The 15,958-nt window shown below is 44.0% G+C and overlaps 1 protein-coding gene across 1 annotated transcript in view; it reads left to right on the forward strand.

The window, feature by feature from the left end:
- Positions 1-15,958, forward strand: part of ZRANB3 (zinc finger RANBP2-type containing 3) — a 271,436-nt gene that overhangs the window by 61,467 nt on the left and 194,011 nt on the right. The window contains exon 3 of the mRNA XM_040440742.1: positions 14,023-14,041. Coding sequence (XP_040296676.1) covers positions 14,023-14,041 — 19 coding nt within the window. The remainder of the gene's footprint in view (positions 1-14,022; positions 14,042-15,958) is intronic.

A 15,958-nucleotide genomic window follows, 5' to 3' on the forward strand; every position in this document is an offset into this window, starting at 1 on the left:
ATTCTCTATCAGGGGCCAATAAAACATCCATAACCGCAGATCTACAACCTAGCTGTCTGGATCCTGAGAGCCAGTCACTCAGAAGACAGGGTCTCTCAGAGTAATCCTCCTCAATCTCAGAGCAAGCAGAAAAAAGGTTACATCTGCCATTTACCTTAAAATCTGGAGGAGGTTCTGTAGCTGGTTGCGAGAACAACACCCAGACACTACTTCTCCACCCATAAATAAAATTCTAGATTTCTTGCAAAATGGGTTAGAACTACGAATAGGACCTAGCATCTATATATTTTATGATACAAGTCTTGCCGAACACTGCTAGGTAAAGAGATTTGTTAGGGCGGCCTCTAGAATAAGACCAACTTTGAGATCTAGGATTCCTCAGTGGGATCTTAATATTGTACTAAATGGTCTGTCTAAGCCCCCATTTGTTCCCTTAGCAGAGATATAATCTATAAACCAATATAATTCTATAAACCACCATCCTTCAAAACTGCTTTCCTGATAGCCGTAACATCTGCTAGAGGTATAAGTGAAATTCAGGCCCTTTCTTGTAGAGAGCCATACCTGAAGGTTTTTGAGGATAGAGTAACTTTAAGGCTAGATCCAGGCTTCTTCCCCAAGGTGGTATCAGATTATCACCGTGACCAAGAGATTGTTTTGCTATCCTTTACAGTTCCTCCAAAGGATGAGGCTGAAGAAACACTGCATCCACTTGATGTTAGAAATACAATTCTACAATATCTAGAAGCATCTAAGACCTTTAGGAAAGACGATAATCTTTTAGTCCAGTTTGCAGGTCGAAACAGGGGAAGGAAGCTTTCTAAAGTGTCCGTAAGTCGCTGGATCAGAGCTACTATAGGTGGTTGTTACTCCCTTCAAAATATTCTTTGTCCTAGGGGTATTAAAGCTCACTCTACCAGGGCAACTGCCTCTTCTTGGGCAGAAAAAGAAGGTGTTTCGTTAGATCAGATTTACAAAGCTGCTACTTGGTCTAGTTTCAACACCTTTGTGAAACATTATCGCCTTAATCTGGCCGCCTCTGCAGATTTAGCATTTTGCCAAAAAGTACTGCAGGTACTGCTTACCACCCTATTTAAATATTTGTTAGTTCTCACTTGTGGCCGTCATGGTGGATGAAATGGAAAACTGTAATTAGACTTACCGGTAATTCCTTTTACTTGAATCCACCATGACGGCCCATATAATAATCCCCCCCCCCCCCCAAAAAAAAAAAATAAAATAAAAAAATAAATAAATATATATATATATATAAATTTATTTATTTTCCAAAGAACGAGGCAGCACTTCCAGATTGACGTGAAAGGGTGAAGACCCCAAATTTTAATTCCCCAGTAACGTTTCGTCTTGACAAAGGGCTCATTGAGAAGGCCGAAACGTTGCTGGGGAATTCAAGTTTGGGGTCTTCACCCTTTCACGTCAATCTGGAAGTGCTGCCTCGTTCTTTGGAAAATATATACGTTGGAGGATAAGCCGGTCCCCTGGAGGAATTGCACCCAGTTCACATTACTCGACTGTGCTGCTGCGGTATTTGTGTGTGTATTTATATATATATATATGTATATATATATATATATATATATATATATATATATATTCATACACACACACACACACACACACACACACACACAGTACAGACAAAGTTTGGACACACCTTCTCATTCAAAGAGTTTTCTTTATTTTCATGACTATGGAAATTGTAGATTCACACTGAACGCATCAAAACTATGAATTAACACATGTGGAATTATATACATAACAAACAAGTGTGAAACAACTGAAAATATGTCATATTCTAGGTTCTTCAAAGTAGCCACCTTTTGCTTTGATTACTGCTTTGCATACTCTTGGCATTCTCTTGATGAGCTTCAAGAGGTAGTCCCCTGAAATGGTTTTCACTTCACAGGTGTGCCCTGTCAGGTTTAATAAGTGGAATTTCTTGCCTTATAAATGGGGTTGGGACCATCAGTTGCATTGAGGAGAAGTCAGGTGGATACACAGCTGATAGTCCTACTGACTTGACTGTTAGCTGCTTTTTTTTCTTGCCATAATAAAATTTTCTAAGTAAAGAAAAACGAGTGGCCATCATTACTTTAAGAAATGAAGGTCAGTCAGCCGAAAAATTAAGAAAACTTTGAAAGTAAGGGCTATTTGACCATGAAGGAGATTGATGGGGTGCTGCGCCAGATGACCTGGCCTCCACAGTCACCGGACCTGAACCCAATCGAGATGGTTTGGGGTGAGCTGGACCGCAGAGTGAAGGCAAAAGGGCCAACAAGTGCTAAGCATCTCTGGGAACTCCTTCAAGACTGTTGGAAGACCATTTCAGGGGACTACTTCTTGAAGCTCATCAAGAGAATGCCAAGAGTGTGCAAAGCAGTTCTCAAAGCAAAAGGTGGCTACTTTGAAGAACCTAGAATATGACATATTTTCAGTTGTTTCACACTTGTTTGTTATGTATATAATTCCACATGTGTTAATTCATAGTTTTGATGCCTTCATAGTCATGAAAATAAAGAAAACCCTTTGAATGAGAAGATGTGTCCAAACTTTTGGTCTGTACTGTGTGTGTGTGTGTGTGTGTGTGTGTGTATGTATGTATATGTGTGTGTATATGTATGTATGTATATATATATATATATATATATATATATATATATATATATATATATATACAATTTATATTATTTGGTAGACAGGATTAGTGGACCCAGTATAGAGGCAACAACAAGTTCTTTGGATCAAACAGTTCAGTGTTTTATTCACACTTTAGGCAAGTGACAAAACAAGCAGTCATAATCAAGCAAAAAGTCAGCTTGTGGTGTTGGTGGTAATTCACACCATGCGGCAATTCTGCCTCAGAGTGCTTGCTGATAGCAGCACCAACCTGTTTTCACGCCAAACAGGTAGCAAGCCTTCATCCAGACACAAGGCTCCCAGATCCATGAGAGACATGGCATCTGAGCCCAACTGCCTATTTAAGGACAGCCAGGTGCTGCCAAAACCCGGATCGGCATTTAAAATCCTGTCTGGTATTTGACCTCAACTGCTGTAAATCAGCCCAGCAGCACATGCTGGGAGGAAAATACCTTTCACTGTGTCACAATATATATAGATATATTATTCATATATCTAGATTGGGTATGAAGAAATGCTCTAATGAACACACACATTGCTCACCTACCTTGATGATTTGGAAGAACTCTGAGGGTGAGGAGGGGTGGGGGGTAATTTAAACTCTCCCTGTATATTCCTGCCCCTACAGAGGTCAAGGGTCATCTCTCTTGTGGCCGTCATGGTGGATTCAGGGAAACTGAATTACCGATAAGTGTAATTACGGTTTTTGCTGTAATTATCGTTGTCCCTATAATTATACTTCGTAAATGATTTCAAGTCCTTTGAAAACAAGGGAGGATTGTACTCTTTTTTTTCTTGATGACATTTTGTTTCCAGTTTATTTAGAAAAATAAGGTGACATAAGGGGATTTGTACATCCTCACCAGAAGGGGCCGAACTGTGAATCCGCTTGAGCACAAGATGCCGTCTGGCGACTGTCAGAGTGATATGAGTGAAATCCCATGAATAAGAACTGGCATCATCAGGACAAGGACACCAGATACCTAGAGATGGATTGAGACGTGATGTAGTCCCCTAGTGTATCACTGCTAATGACTTTTTCCCCTGCACCCAAGATATTGGGTGGTGGCATTTTGTCTTCTGCTCCATACACGTAATATTGGCTACTGAGAAGGGCAGTCTATGTTCTCCGGACAGATGAGAAATTGTCACATGCTTCATAATCTTTGTATTAGATCACAGCAGTCTGGGCCAGTACTGAGAACAGATTAGGGAATTGCTATGTATGCAGTTGCTTATTGTTGGTATGGCCAAACTTCACTTATATCACTTTACTATGACCAAGCTTAGTTTTCGGAAGAGTAACAGTAGAGTTTGGTGACTGGATAATTGGTTAAAAAGGGGGTCAGTCAGCACATCCCAATGCGCAGGTACAAATTATGTGTGCCCGTCTGCTGGCGTCAAGGCGATCTCTATAAGATGGGAACCTAACACTAAATACTACTTGTCATAGTGCCATACTGGCCGCCATAAAATACAGGTAATGCAGGCACCAACATTTATGCTGAGCCCACTCTATACCTCTCCTGGTGCCAGACTGCTTCTGGATGATTGGTTGCACCAGCCATATCTCATAGTGACAAGGTCTTACCATTATTCAATGCGCTTTTATGTTTTAACCCGCAGAGGACCTCTGCCGTACATGTACGGTGCTGGTGGAAGTGACTTGAGGACCAGTGCCGTACATGTACGGCGGGCTGATCGGGCAGGTGCAGGAGCTGCGCCTGCCCGATCAGCGGCACCTGCTGCCCACACCGGCATCGGTGAAAACACTGATGCCAGGGTATTAACCCCTTGTATGCCGCGGTCAAAGCTGACCGCGGCATGCAGAGGGTTTGCGGACGGGTGCCCTTCGCATCTCCATTGGGTCCCCACGCTGCAGTGACAGGGACCCGATGGCAGAAAAGGCAAGCCTGATGCCTTTCATAGGCATCGGGGCTTGCCTTCTATGGAAGCCTGTGAGATCCAGCCTTTTAAAAAGTATAAAAAAAAAGTTATATTCTTGTACATAGGAGCAGTATTATAGAAGTTATATTCTTGTACATAGGAGGCAGTATTATCGTAGTTATATACTTGTACATAGGAGCAGTATTATAGTAGTTATATACTTGTACATAGGAGCAGTATTATAGTAGTTATATTCTTGTACATAGGAGCAGTATTATAGTAGTTATATTCTTGTACATAGGAGCAGTATTATAGTAGTTATATTCTTGTACATAGGAGGCAGTATTATAGTAGTTATATTCTTGTACATAGGAGCAGTATTATAGTAGTTATATTCTTGTACATAGGAGCAGTATTATAGTAGTTATATACTTGTACATAGGAGCAGTATTATAGTAGTTATATTCTTGTACATAGGAGGCAGTATTATAGTAGTTATATTCTTAACCATATTTCTTTTTATTGAGTTAAGAAAACAAGGCCACATGCCCACACATGACAATTGTTTCATAACATTAAGAGTCACAATAGTTGTCCAGCATACAAGTCATGTGTAAACAATACCAGCTATTATCATTTTCATCAGAAACATACATCAAAAGAAACAAAAAGAAGGGAAAAGGGGGTAGGGAGGAGAAGTGAGGGGATCCTGTTCTATTATGTGAAATTCCTGTGTGATTTCCACGGGGACCATATCTTTAGGAAGCAGTGACGTGAGTTTGTTTCCCAATGCGCCAGTTCCTCAAAGCGGTAGATTTGATCTACCTTGTCCGTCCACATATCGAGATTTGGAGGGGAATCGTTTTTCCACAAAAAGGGAACTAGTAATCTAGCAGCTGTGATCAGCATTGTAGGGAGATTATTTTTAGCAGGGGTTATCGTGCTATTAGGGCACCAAAGTAAGATAAGTTTAGCATCTAGTGTGACTGTAGTTTTGCAAACACTATTGATCATTGATTCTATCAGTTTCCAAAACGGCTGGATCTTATGGCAGAACCACCAGATATGTGATAATGAACCGGTTTCTATGCCACACCTCCAGCACACCTCGGGTACCTCAGGGTTAATTTTGTGCAAGAATTCAGGAGTTTTGTACCATCTACTTAGTAGCTTAAAAGAATTTTCCTGAACTCTCACACAACGACCAAAGCCGTGAGAATGAGCCAAAACAAAGGCTCTCTCTGGTTCCGTCAGGGTCATAGAAAGCTCTCGCTCCCATGAAGTCAAATACCCAAGCTCTGGTGGTAAGAAGGTAAGCATTTCTTTATACATCTGGGATAGTGGCCTAGGAGGAGGCTTAGGGGCCAAGACTTTCTTCTCAAGCCAAGAGGGGGAGCTATTACTAACAAAGGTTCCGACGCATAACTTGGTATCTCTCTTAAAATCTGCCAGATGGAAAAAGGGGGCTGTCTTGATTTCGGGGCGATCCGTTATAAAATCCCACTGTAAACTACCATCTGGGAGAAGGACATCCCGCAGGGACAAGCCGGCGAGCCTAGACCAAATCCCAGAGGGGCTTGACACAGAAGGATGGATATAGCTCTGTAACAATTTAAGAGGCATGCAAGGATTGGGAAAGCTAAACTGCTGGGATTTGACCATTTTAGACCATTCTACTAGCATTCCTTTCCAAACCGGGGATGAGGCGTAATGGTTAGCTGAGAAGGGCCTGACACCCCATAGAGTGAGCTGATCTTGGTTGGTGAGTAGTACAGATTCGAGCCGTGAGCAAAGGGAGCTAGATTTACATGTCAGGGTGGATACACATCTACATAACTGAACAGCAGTATAATATGACTTTACATCAGGCATCCCAAAGCCTCCAAACTTCTTATCTCTCGTAAGGACAGAATAGGCAATGCGTGGTGATTTGCCATTCCAGAGAAAGCGTGTGAACACTCGGCGGACCTCTGAGAAGTATGAATTTGGCAACCATATAGGTATGGCTTGTAGCAAATAAAGAAATTTGGGGAGAATGAAAGCTTTCAGATAGTTTTTCCTCCCTATCCATGAAACAAAAGGGAGTTTCAAATTTTGTAAGTGGGTGCGAACCTCTTGCAGGAGTGGGGCATAGTTAAGGGATGCTAGGTCTTGAATATTGGCCGAAACATGCGTTCCTAAAAACGTAATGTCTCTGGAGGACCAGGTAAATGGGGTGGAACGTTTTAGACTGTTGACTATAGATTGGTGGCAAGAAATATTAAGTGCCATGGATTTCCCATAATTTATTTTAAAATTGGATACAAATCCAAAGTCCTCAAAAGTATTCAACAACTTGGGCAAGGCTTCTGCAGGGTTGGAGGTCATGACTAAAAGGTCATCCGCGAATGCTGCAGTAACAAGGGTTTGTGAGCCAATCTGAAGGCCTCTAATAACAGGGTCTGATCTAATTTTACACAGAAGGGTTTCCATGACCAGTACAAATAGTGCCGGGGAAAGGGGGCACCCCTGTCTTGTCCCGTTGGTGATGCGAAATGGTGGGGATAATGCTCCATTGACTTTGACCATGGCAGAGGGGGCCGAATAAAGGGTGTTGACAGCACTGATAAACTGGTCCGGGAGGCCAAACTTCGACAGGGTCCGCGACATAAAAAGCCAGCTGACCCTGTCGAAGGCTTTTTCCGCATCTGTACTCACTAGGACTAAAGGCTTAGAAGATTTCCTAGCCCAATTCACCAGATGTAGAAGCCGTACCGTGTTTTCCGACCCCTGTCTGCCATGGACAAAACCTACTTGTTCCTCATGTACAATGTCGGGAAGAACATCCTGGAGCCTGGTAGCCAGAATTTTCGCCCACCACTTCACATCATTATTAAGTAAAGATATTGGCCTATAGTTACTGCAGCATGTTGGATCTTTGTTTTCCTTATGGAGGACAGTAATGTGCGCCATTAAGGAATGAGGAGCGAGAGAACCCCCTGTCAGAAGGTAGTTGCACAAGTTCCTGAAACGTGGGATTAACACATCCTGAAAGGATTTATAGTATGCAATGGAAAATCCATCAGGGCCGGGGCTTTTGCCCGATGGGATAGACATAAGGACCTTGCGCACCTCCGAATCTGAAATAGGCTTAGTTAGGAGGGAAGTTTTTGATGGGGAGACAGAAGGAAGGTCTAGAGACTGCAAGAATTTATCAGTGGCCTCAGATAGATCTCCAGGGGTAGTCCCATTAGGGGGTGGCAAATTATATAAGGCCTCATAGAAGGCACAAAATGCTTTAGCAACATCTGGGGTAGACTTATGTACTTTGCCCTTGGAGTCCTTAATGGAGGAAACAAAGGAGTCAGAAAACTGCTTCTTGGCAATTGCCGACATCAGTCTGTTTCCTCTATCCCCATGAGCATAGGCCTTAAATCGGGAACGAAGTACCAGCTTTGCTGAGGTGACATTCAATAAATTTTTTAGTTTTGTTCTGGCTTCAGTTAGTTCTGCTAGGGTGCTTATAGCACGAGATTCTTTGTGGGAGGATTCTAGACGGGTTATGGTCGCCAATAAGGCGTCTAGGGCTAGTGTCCTTTGTTTTTTCACAAAAGCTCCCAAAGCTATAAGTTCCCCCCTTAGGACCACCTTATGAGATTCCCATAGTATAGAAGGAGAAGGAGGTGAATCTGGGGTGTCATTATGTGTGAAAAATTCAGATATTGAGGCCTTAAGTTTGTCTGCGTGTCTAGGGTCTAGAATCAGGGTATCATTGAGACGCCACAAGCGCTCCTTTCTCTGCGGGCCAGACAAGGAAAAATTTACAATGACAGGGGCATGGTCGGATAATGTTATATTACCTATCCGGGCTCCAGAGACATTACGCATATGTGAACTGGACAGGAAAATGTAATCCAATCTGTGAAAAGATAGTTTGGCATGTGAGTAAAAAGTATAATCTCGGCCATTAGGGTTTAGGGCCCGCCAGATATCTAATACTTTAAGTTTCCTCAGGGAAATTTTTAGTCTTTTCAAAAGCTTATAAGAAACAGAAGGTCTGCCCACCGAGGTGTCCACCGCTGGCTCCAGGGCAACATTGAAGTCGCCCCCCAGTACTAATAAGCCCTCTGAGAAGGAGGATAACGCAGCAAGGGTCTGAACGAGCCATGGCACTTGACCTTTATTGGGAGCGTACAAGTTAGCAAAGGTCACTGGAGATTCACCCAGTAAACCCTTTATAAAAATGTACCTACCCTCTGGGTCTGCTGAGATAGCTGAGTGTTTAAAGGGGAGGCATTTATGAATAGCTATACTAACCCCCCTACTGGTGGAATCGTGAGTACTATGAAACCACTGGACAAATTTCTTAGGGGGAAGCCTAGGAATCTTGCCCGTTCTGAAATGGGTCTCTTGCAAAAAGGCCACAGAGACCTTATCTTTCAGAAGGAGAGATAGTGTTTGAGACCTTTTACATGGCTCGTTCAGCCCGTGTGCGTTTAGTGAGGCGACTACTATAGAGGACATTGCTGCGTACATTCAGGTGAGTAAATGCATAATACATCCGTGGAATTATGGAAGAGCACATAGATGATATGAGCAGGAGAAGGGAAAGAAGGTAAGGGAAGTGTAAAGGAACAAAAAATTAACAAGAGAACATTAAACATGTCAAGTTGACAAATAAGTGACTCAGACAAGACACCTATCCGAGGAAGGTTGGTACTCTACCTATCACCAGCCAAGACAGGGTTGGACTGGCGAAGGGGCAAGTAAAGCACCTGTGGTCTGAACAAAAGAGACCAAAACAAAAAATGTGTCCAGCATCTTAATCCGTCCGGTCATCACCCTGCAATGAGGAACGGAATACGTTGTCCTAGAGGTAGCGTCCCATAGCAGCAATGAAACGGTACAGAACCGTTTAAACATAGCATTAAGCCAAAATAAAAGGTAGGCCACAAAAATAAACACTAAAAATGTAAAAAACTCTGAAAATGTAGAAAGGCCAAGTCCGCCTTTAGTAACCCGTATAACATGGAGATGAACAGCAGTCATCTCCTATTCTGGGGAGATAAAGATATCAGCAAGGTATGCTTACAAGCACCTCTAATCAGGTGGGATCTCTGTCCATCCTGCTGCGTCCCGAACGATCCGACTTGCCTGCGGACGCCGTTTGCCATGCGGTCACACGAGGTGGTATGGGAAGGGCGCCATCTTGGTCAGCCGGTAACCATGAGGGGATTTCCATCGGGGGAACGTCCAGGGACCGCCAGACAGATTCCAGGTCAGCGGGAGAGCGTACGGTGAGTAGCTTGCCATTTCTGGAGATCGCCAACCCAAAGGGGTATAGCCAGCGGAATGGGGTCGAGGTTTTCCTCAGGATATCCAGGAGAGGCTTGAGAAGGCGCCGCTTGGCCAGGGTGGATGGAGCTATGTCTTGGAACATCTGAATCGGGGTATTTTCGTACTCCAGTACCTCCATTTCTCTTTGGCTTTTCAGGATGGCTGCGGTATCAACGTAGCTCAATAAGCCACATATTACATCGCGTGGCGGTTCTTGCGGTTTAGGCCTAGGGCGCAGCGCCCTGTGTATGCGTTCCACCACGATTCCCGCCGCTCTGTCAGGATCCAGCAGCTTAGAGAACAATTCCCGTGCCACTGTCGGTAAGGCCTCCGCTGCAAATGACTCAGGTAGGCCGCGGATGCGGATATTGCGCCGGCGGCTGCGGTTTTCTTGGTCTTCCAATTTCAGGAAGGCATCGTTTAGCAAGGCCTTGTGAGACGCCATCACCTCCGACGCTTTACTTTCATATGTCAAGATGGCCTCCTGAGTGGCTTCTAACGCCACCACTCTCTGCCCCAGATGCTTCATGTCGTCCTTGATATCAGACAGGTCTTGTTTCAGGGGCAAGAGGGCAGATTCAAGGACCCGGCGCAGGGTTCGCTCTGAGAGAGGTGGGTCTCTGGGCCTCTTATCCGAGACATCGGAGCCACTGCCTGCATCTGATAATTCCCCTGCGTCAGAGTCTTGTGCAGCAGACGTCGCCATATTGGAGCCTTTCTGCGCCGTGAACCTTGACGTTTTCCGGAGAAACTTCTCCATCTCTGGCTGTTTGGAGCGCCGTGGGGTGGACTCTGAGCTTCCTCTGTTCTTTTCTCTGCCAGGTTTCCCCATAATCAAGCAAATTATAGGCTTATATAGGGCAAATGGGCCGGAATGCTGGAGGAGCTCAAGCTCGTGCGGCCATTCAGCAGCGTGGCTCGGCTCCGCCCCTATAGTAGTTATATTCTTGTACATAGGAGCAGTATTATAGTAGTTATATTCTTGTACATAGGAGGCAGTATTATAGTAGTTATATTCTTGTACATAGGAGGCAGTATTATAGCAGTTATATTCTTGTACATAGGAGCAGTATTATAGTAGTTATATTCTTGTACATAGGAGGCAGTATTATAGTAGTTATATTCTTGTACATAGGAGGCAGTATTATAGTAGTTATATTCTTGTACATAGGAGGCAGTATTATAGTAGTTATATTCTTGTACATAGGAGCAGTATTATAGTAGTTATATTCTTGTACATAGGAGCAGTATTATAGTAGTTATATTCTTGTACATAGGAGGCAGTATTATAAATGAGTTTGTCAGGTGAACAGCTCGTTGGACTCGATAGCTGGCAGCCATAGTCAGACTTATGCTCTGAGCAGTTACTAGTCATCTTGGCAGCTCATACAAGGTGTATTACTCAGCAGGAGCCACAATGGAAAAACTTTCTTAGTACAGAAAATAAAGGCTCTGTGCCGCATCTTGAGACACTAAGACTGTGGTCTATCAGTGGCTCTGCAGTTGTTGCAGAACTACAACGCTCAGTAGGCTGTGCCTAATTTGTAGGTGTTAACCATATTGTTGTATAAGTTTTTGCGTTGCCGGTATTGACGGCGATGTGAAGTCATTGTGTCATATGTTCCTTGGATTTAGATGCTATTTATTTCCCCAGAAACGTAGCCGGCAGCCATCCCTGGAATGATGCTTGCAGACATGCAGACTGGTGTCCTGTGTCACACGCAGCTCTGGAATGTGACTTCGGATGAGGCCATGTCCCGCGCCTCCTCTCGGGTGTCTGTTTTGTGGCGGCCATGTGTACTGTGTATTCCAGGATTTCTCCTTCGCTACTATTAATGCTAATGGTTGTCACCGCCTCTGGCAGCTGAGGGGGCGGTATACTTATTCCCGTATGCTTTAGTTCTGGGAAAGGGTCATTTTAGTGTATCCCCCTGGCGCCTCCACTCATGCAAATAGGACAATTACAGCACTTACAGATTTTCACATTTCTGATGTATTATTTACAGACTTTTCACACATTTTCACAAGTTTATTTTTTAGATTTTGTAATTTCTGCTCATAAAAAGCCATAGCGGTATATCCGACCGATGTCTTGGAGGCTTGGGCATTTGAACAATTTTAGATAAAGAAGTGAGTGATCAGTCAGATCCCAGCAGCACAGAGTATTTCAGTAGCCAAGTGAGTTTTTTTGGAGGGGGTGGGGGGTTGATAGCAATCTGTCCTCACATTTTGGCTAGGATTAGGTTGCAGGTCAGACTGTCGAGAGGAATGTAGTCAAGTGGCAGCTGACCTGACCCTCCTCCCATGGAAGTGAATGGGAACTGCTCTGCAGTAACCAGCTCTGTCCACTACTCGGTGGATGGCGCTGGTTAGTTCCGATGTCGGAGCTAATGCTGTGTAGTTGATCGGTGGAGGTGCTGGATGTCGGACCCCCTCTGATATGATATTGATGACCTGTCTTTATAAAAGGACCTTTTAAAGGGCTATTTTCCAGAAATAAATCTTAAAAATTATATATAAATATTTTATGATTAAGGTTTCCTTTACATCTTTTGTATGCATTCCTTATGGTTTTAAAGGGGTTTTGCAGTTTAAACTGAGGATCTTTCCTCTGGATAGATCATTAGCATCTGATCGGCGGGGGTTCGACACCCGGGACCCCCGCCGATCAGCTGTTTGAGAATGTAGTGGCGCTCCAGCAGCGCTGCGGCTTTCTCACTGTTTACCGCTGGCCCAGTGACGTCACGACTAGTGTCAACTGGCCTGGGCGGGGCTAAGCTCTGTTCACTTGAATGAAGCTAAGCCCCGCCCAGGCCAGTTGATACTAGTTGTGATGTCACTGGGCCTGCGGTAAACAGTGAGATGGCCGCAGCGCTGCTGGAGCGCCGCTGCCTTCTCAAACAGCTGATCGGCGGGGGTTCCCGGTGTCGGACCCCCGCCGGTCAGATGCTGATGATCTATCCAGAGGATAGATCATCAGTTAAAACAAACTGCAGAACCCCTTTAAAGATCTCTGTTTGCTGTCAATAAATGGAGACCTTTTTTTTTTGTCAAAAACTTCTAGTCTACAGATTTGTACAGTAAACGTCTCTTATCCATATGTTAATTCTTATGGTTCTGTAAGTCCAACAGTACTGGGGGCGGGTGTTACATCTAGAATATTTATAATGATATGGGATTTCTTGTTTAGAAGCAGTGTTCTTGAACCCTTTTAGTGAATTTTGAAGTAATAGTGGAGCTCCTGCATTAAAGGGTTTTTTGCCATGAACATTTATCCCCTAACCTGTTTTAGATTGATGGGGCGTCTGACCAATGGGCACCCCCACCTTTCAATTCTGTTGGGGTGCTGAGTTAAGAGTAGCTGCATGACCAACCTATTGCCCGAACCCCAACCAATCAAACACAGATAGGGGATGAATGGGGGGGAAAAAAAAAACCTTCGATCTCATCTTTTAGCCAGAACAGAGAGTGGCTCTTTGTAGCGAGTACCTCTTTCTTTGGAGGACCCAGAACGTCCATTGATTTCAATAAGAATTTGGCAATTCTTCATATCACCTGAGGTGGCGCTGCAGGAGTATTAAACAGCTGCTGCCAGACTCTTGCACAGATCACAGGTGATCAGTGGGAGACAACTTGTGATCAGTTATCTTCAGGGTCCTTCTAACAAAAAGTTATTGCAAAAAGTGGCTCATGCCTATCGGCACTGGCACAACACACCCGTCTGAATGAGGCCTTCCGGCCCTTTTACACAGGCTGAGGATCCGCTGAATGTTTGTTCCCGGTCATCGCCCTCTTTAAATATGTCTGCCAAGATCAAAATGGTGCAATCATTGCTACATTTAAAATGGGGTAGACAGGTGCCAATTGCCTTGATATATCATTGATAGGCGCTCAATTACAGGATTGATCTGCCCAGGTAAGAGGACCCTCAGGCAGAGGCTTCTCGGCTGCAGACTCTTCTGCATCGTCTTTAAACGAGTTATATTAACAGAAATCAAAGCCAGTAATTGCACAAATTGGACTCATTGGTTTCACCGAAGACCTCATTTGCTTTATTTATATATAGATTTTTTTTTGCGTGTTAGAGCAGATCTGCTAATTAACATATTGTTTTTCATGTGGGTTTGTATTAACATATAATTTGTCTCTCTCCCTCCGTAGGTGTATGATTGCGGATGAGGCAAGTAATTCTCCGTTCCTTTCTTTCTCTTTTCCACTCTTCTTGTGCATGGTAATGAGGGTCGTCTTCTCGTTATGCTCTTTCATTTGTTCCTGATTGAACTTGTAATTGAAAATCTTTGCATTATTACTACTATTATTATTACTTTTGTGTTATTTTACCTTTTCTTATCTACTCTGCTGCATCTAATGTATTATACATGCAACGTTGTGGGATTTTTGAACAGTGTGTGCGCCTCATAGAAGTGAAGGACAGCGGTGGTCACCTGTATGCACCACCACTCCATTCATGATAGTTGGGGGTCCCAGCAGTCGGCTTCCTAGCAAGCCTACGTTTGTCATTGATCTATGGATAGGTTATAAATGTTGTTCGCGGACCAACCCCTTTAAGGAGCATCCAACAAAATCATTGCTTTCATGAGAGACCAAGAGTTGGCGCTTTTGCTTTCCCAGAGTAATATTGATCACAGGACCCCCTCACCCAACGTCCTAGTACAGAAATCCCCTTTACATGACTTATTCTATAGATCAGTAAATCCGAACCGCTAATTATGTAGACATTGTTAAAATAAAAACAAATTCTAATTCCCCCCCATCACTTTGCACGTGGTACCCCATAATAACAAAGTGAGAAGAGAATGTTAGAAATCTTTCCTAATTTATTAAAAAGGAAAATTTCAAATCTTGCATTGACATAAGTATTCAGCCCCTTTACCCAGGACTTAGTTGAAGCCCCTTTGGCAGTGATTACAGCCTCCAGGCTTCTTGGGGATGACGCCACAAGGTTTCCAAGCCCGGATTTAGGGATTTTCTGCCATTCTTCTCTGCAGATCCTCTCAAGCTCTGTCAGGTTGGACGGCCATTTTCAGGTCTCTCCAAAGATGTTCCTTTGGGTTCAGGGCTCTGGCTGGGCCACTCAAGGACATTCACATAGTTTTCCCTAAGCCACTCCTGTGTTGTCTTGGCTGTGTACTTAGGGTCATCGTCTTCTTGGAAGGTGAACCTTCTGCCCAGTCTGAGGTCCAGAGTACTCTGAATCAGGTTTTTATTAAAGAGGACCTGTCCCCTCTCCTGACATGCCTGTTTTAATAGCTTCATGCATTCCCCATGTAATAACAGTTCTGGAGCATCTATTCTTATGGCTCTACGTTGTGCCATTCCTTTATTATTCTTGCTAGAAGTTATGAATGAATTGCTAGCAGTCTGCAGTAAGGGTACAGAGGGGAGGTAACCAGTTGGGGGTGTGTCCCTGCACAGTCTGAAAATGGCAATACTGATTGGATAGAGTGAGTCTGTGCAGGGACACACCCCCAACTGGTTACCTCCCCTCTGTACCCTTACTGCAGACTGCTAGCAATTCATTCATAACTTCTAGTAGAAATAATAGAGGAATGGCACAACACAGAGCCATGAGAATAGATCAGTGCGTGCCTAGGGTGTTTGGCACCCGGGGTGGGTCCTTTCCCTGGACCTCTAGACCCCCAACCCCCCCCTTCCCTTCCAGGCAGACCTCCTGTGCAGTGCATCTTATAAAGGGAAAAGCAATAAGCACTTTCATCTGTATTGATGGAAGTAGAATTGTTATTACATAGGCAATGTATGAAGCTATTAAAACGGGCATGTCAGGAGCTGTGAAAGGTCCTCTTTAAGAATATCTCTGTACTTTGCGCCATTCAGCTTTCCCTCAGGTCTGACCTCTCTCCTTGTCCCCCCAGCATGATGCTGTCACCTCCATGTTTCACTGTACGAATGGTATTGGGCAGGTGATGAGCAGTGCCTGGTTTCCTCCAAACGTGACACTTCGACTTGAGGCCAGAAAGTTTTATCTTGGTTTCATCAGATCAGGGAATCTTGTTTCTCACAGTCTGGGAGTCCTTCAGGTTCTCTTTTTGCAGACTCCAGACGTCTTTTATGTGTG

Source organism: Bufo bufo, chromosome 7, assembly GCF_905171765.1.
Source record: "Bufo bufo chromosome 7, aBufBuf1.1, whole genome shotgun sequence".
NCBI lineage: Eukaryota > Metazoa > Chordata > Amphibia > Anura > Bufonidae > Bufo > Bufo bufo.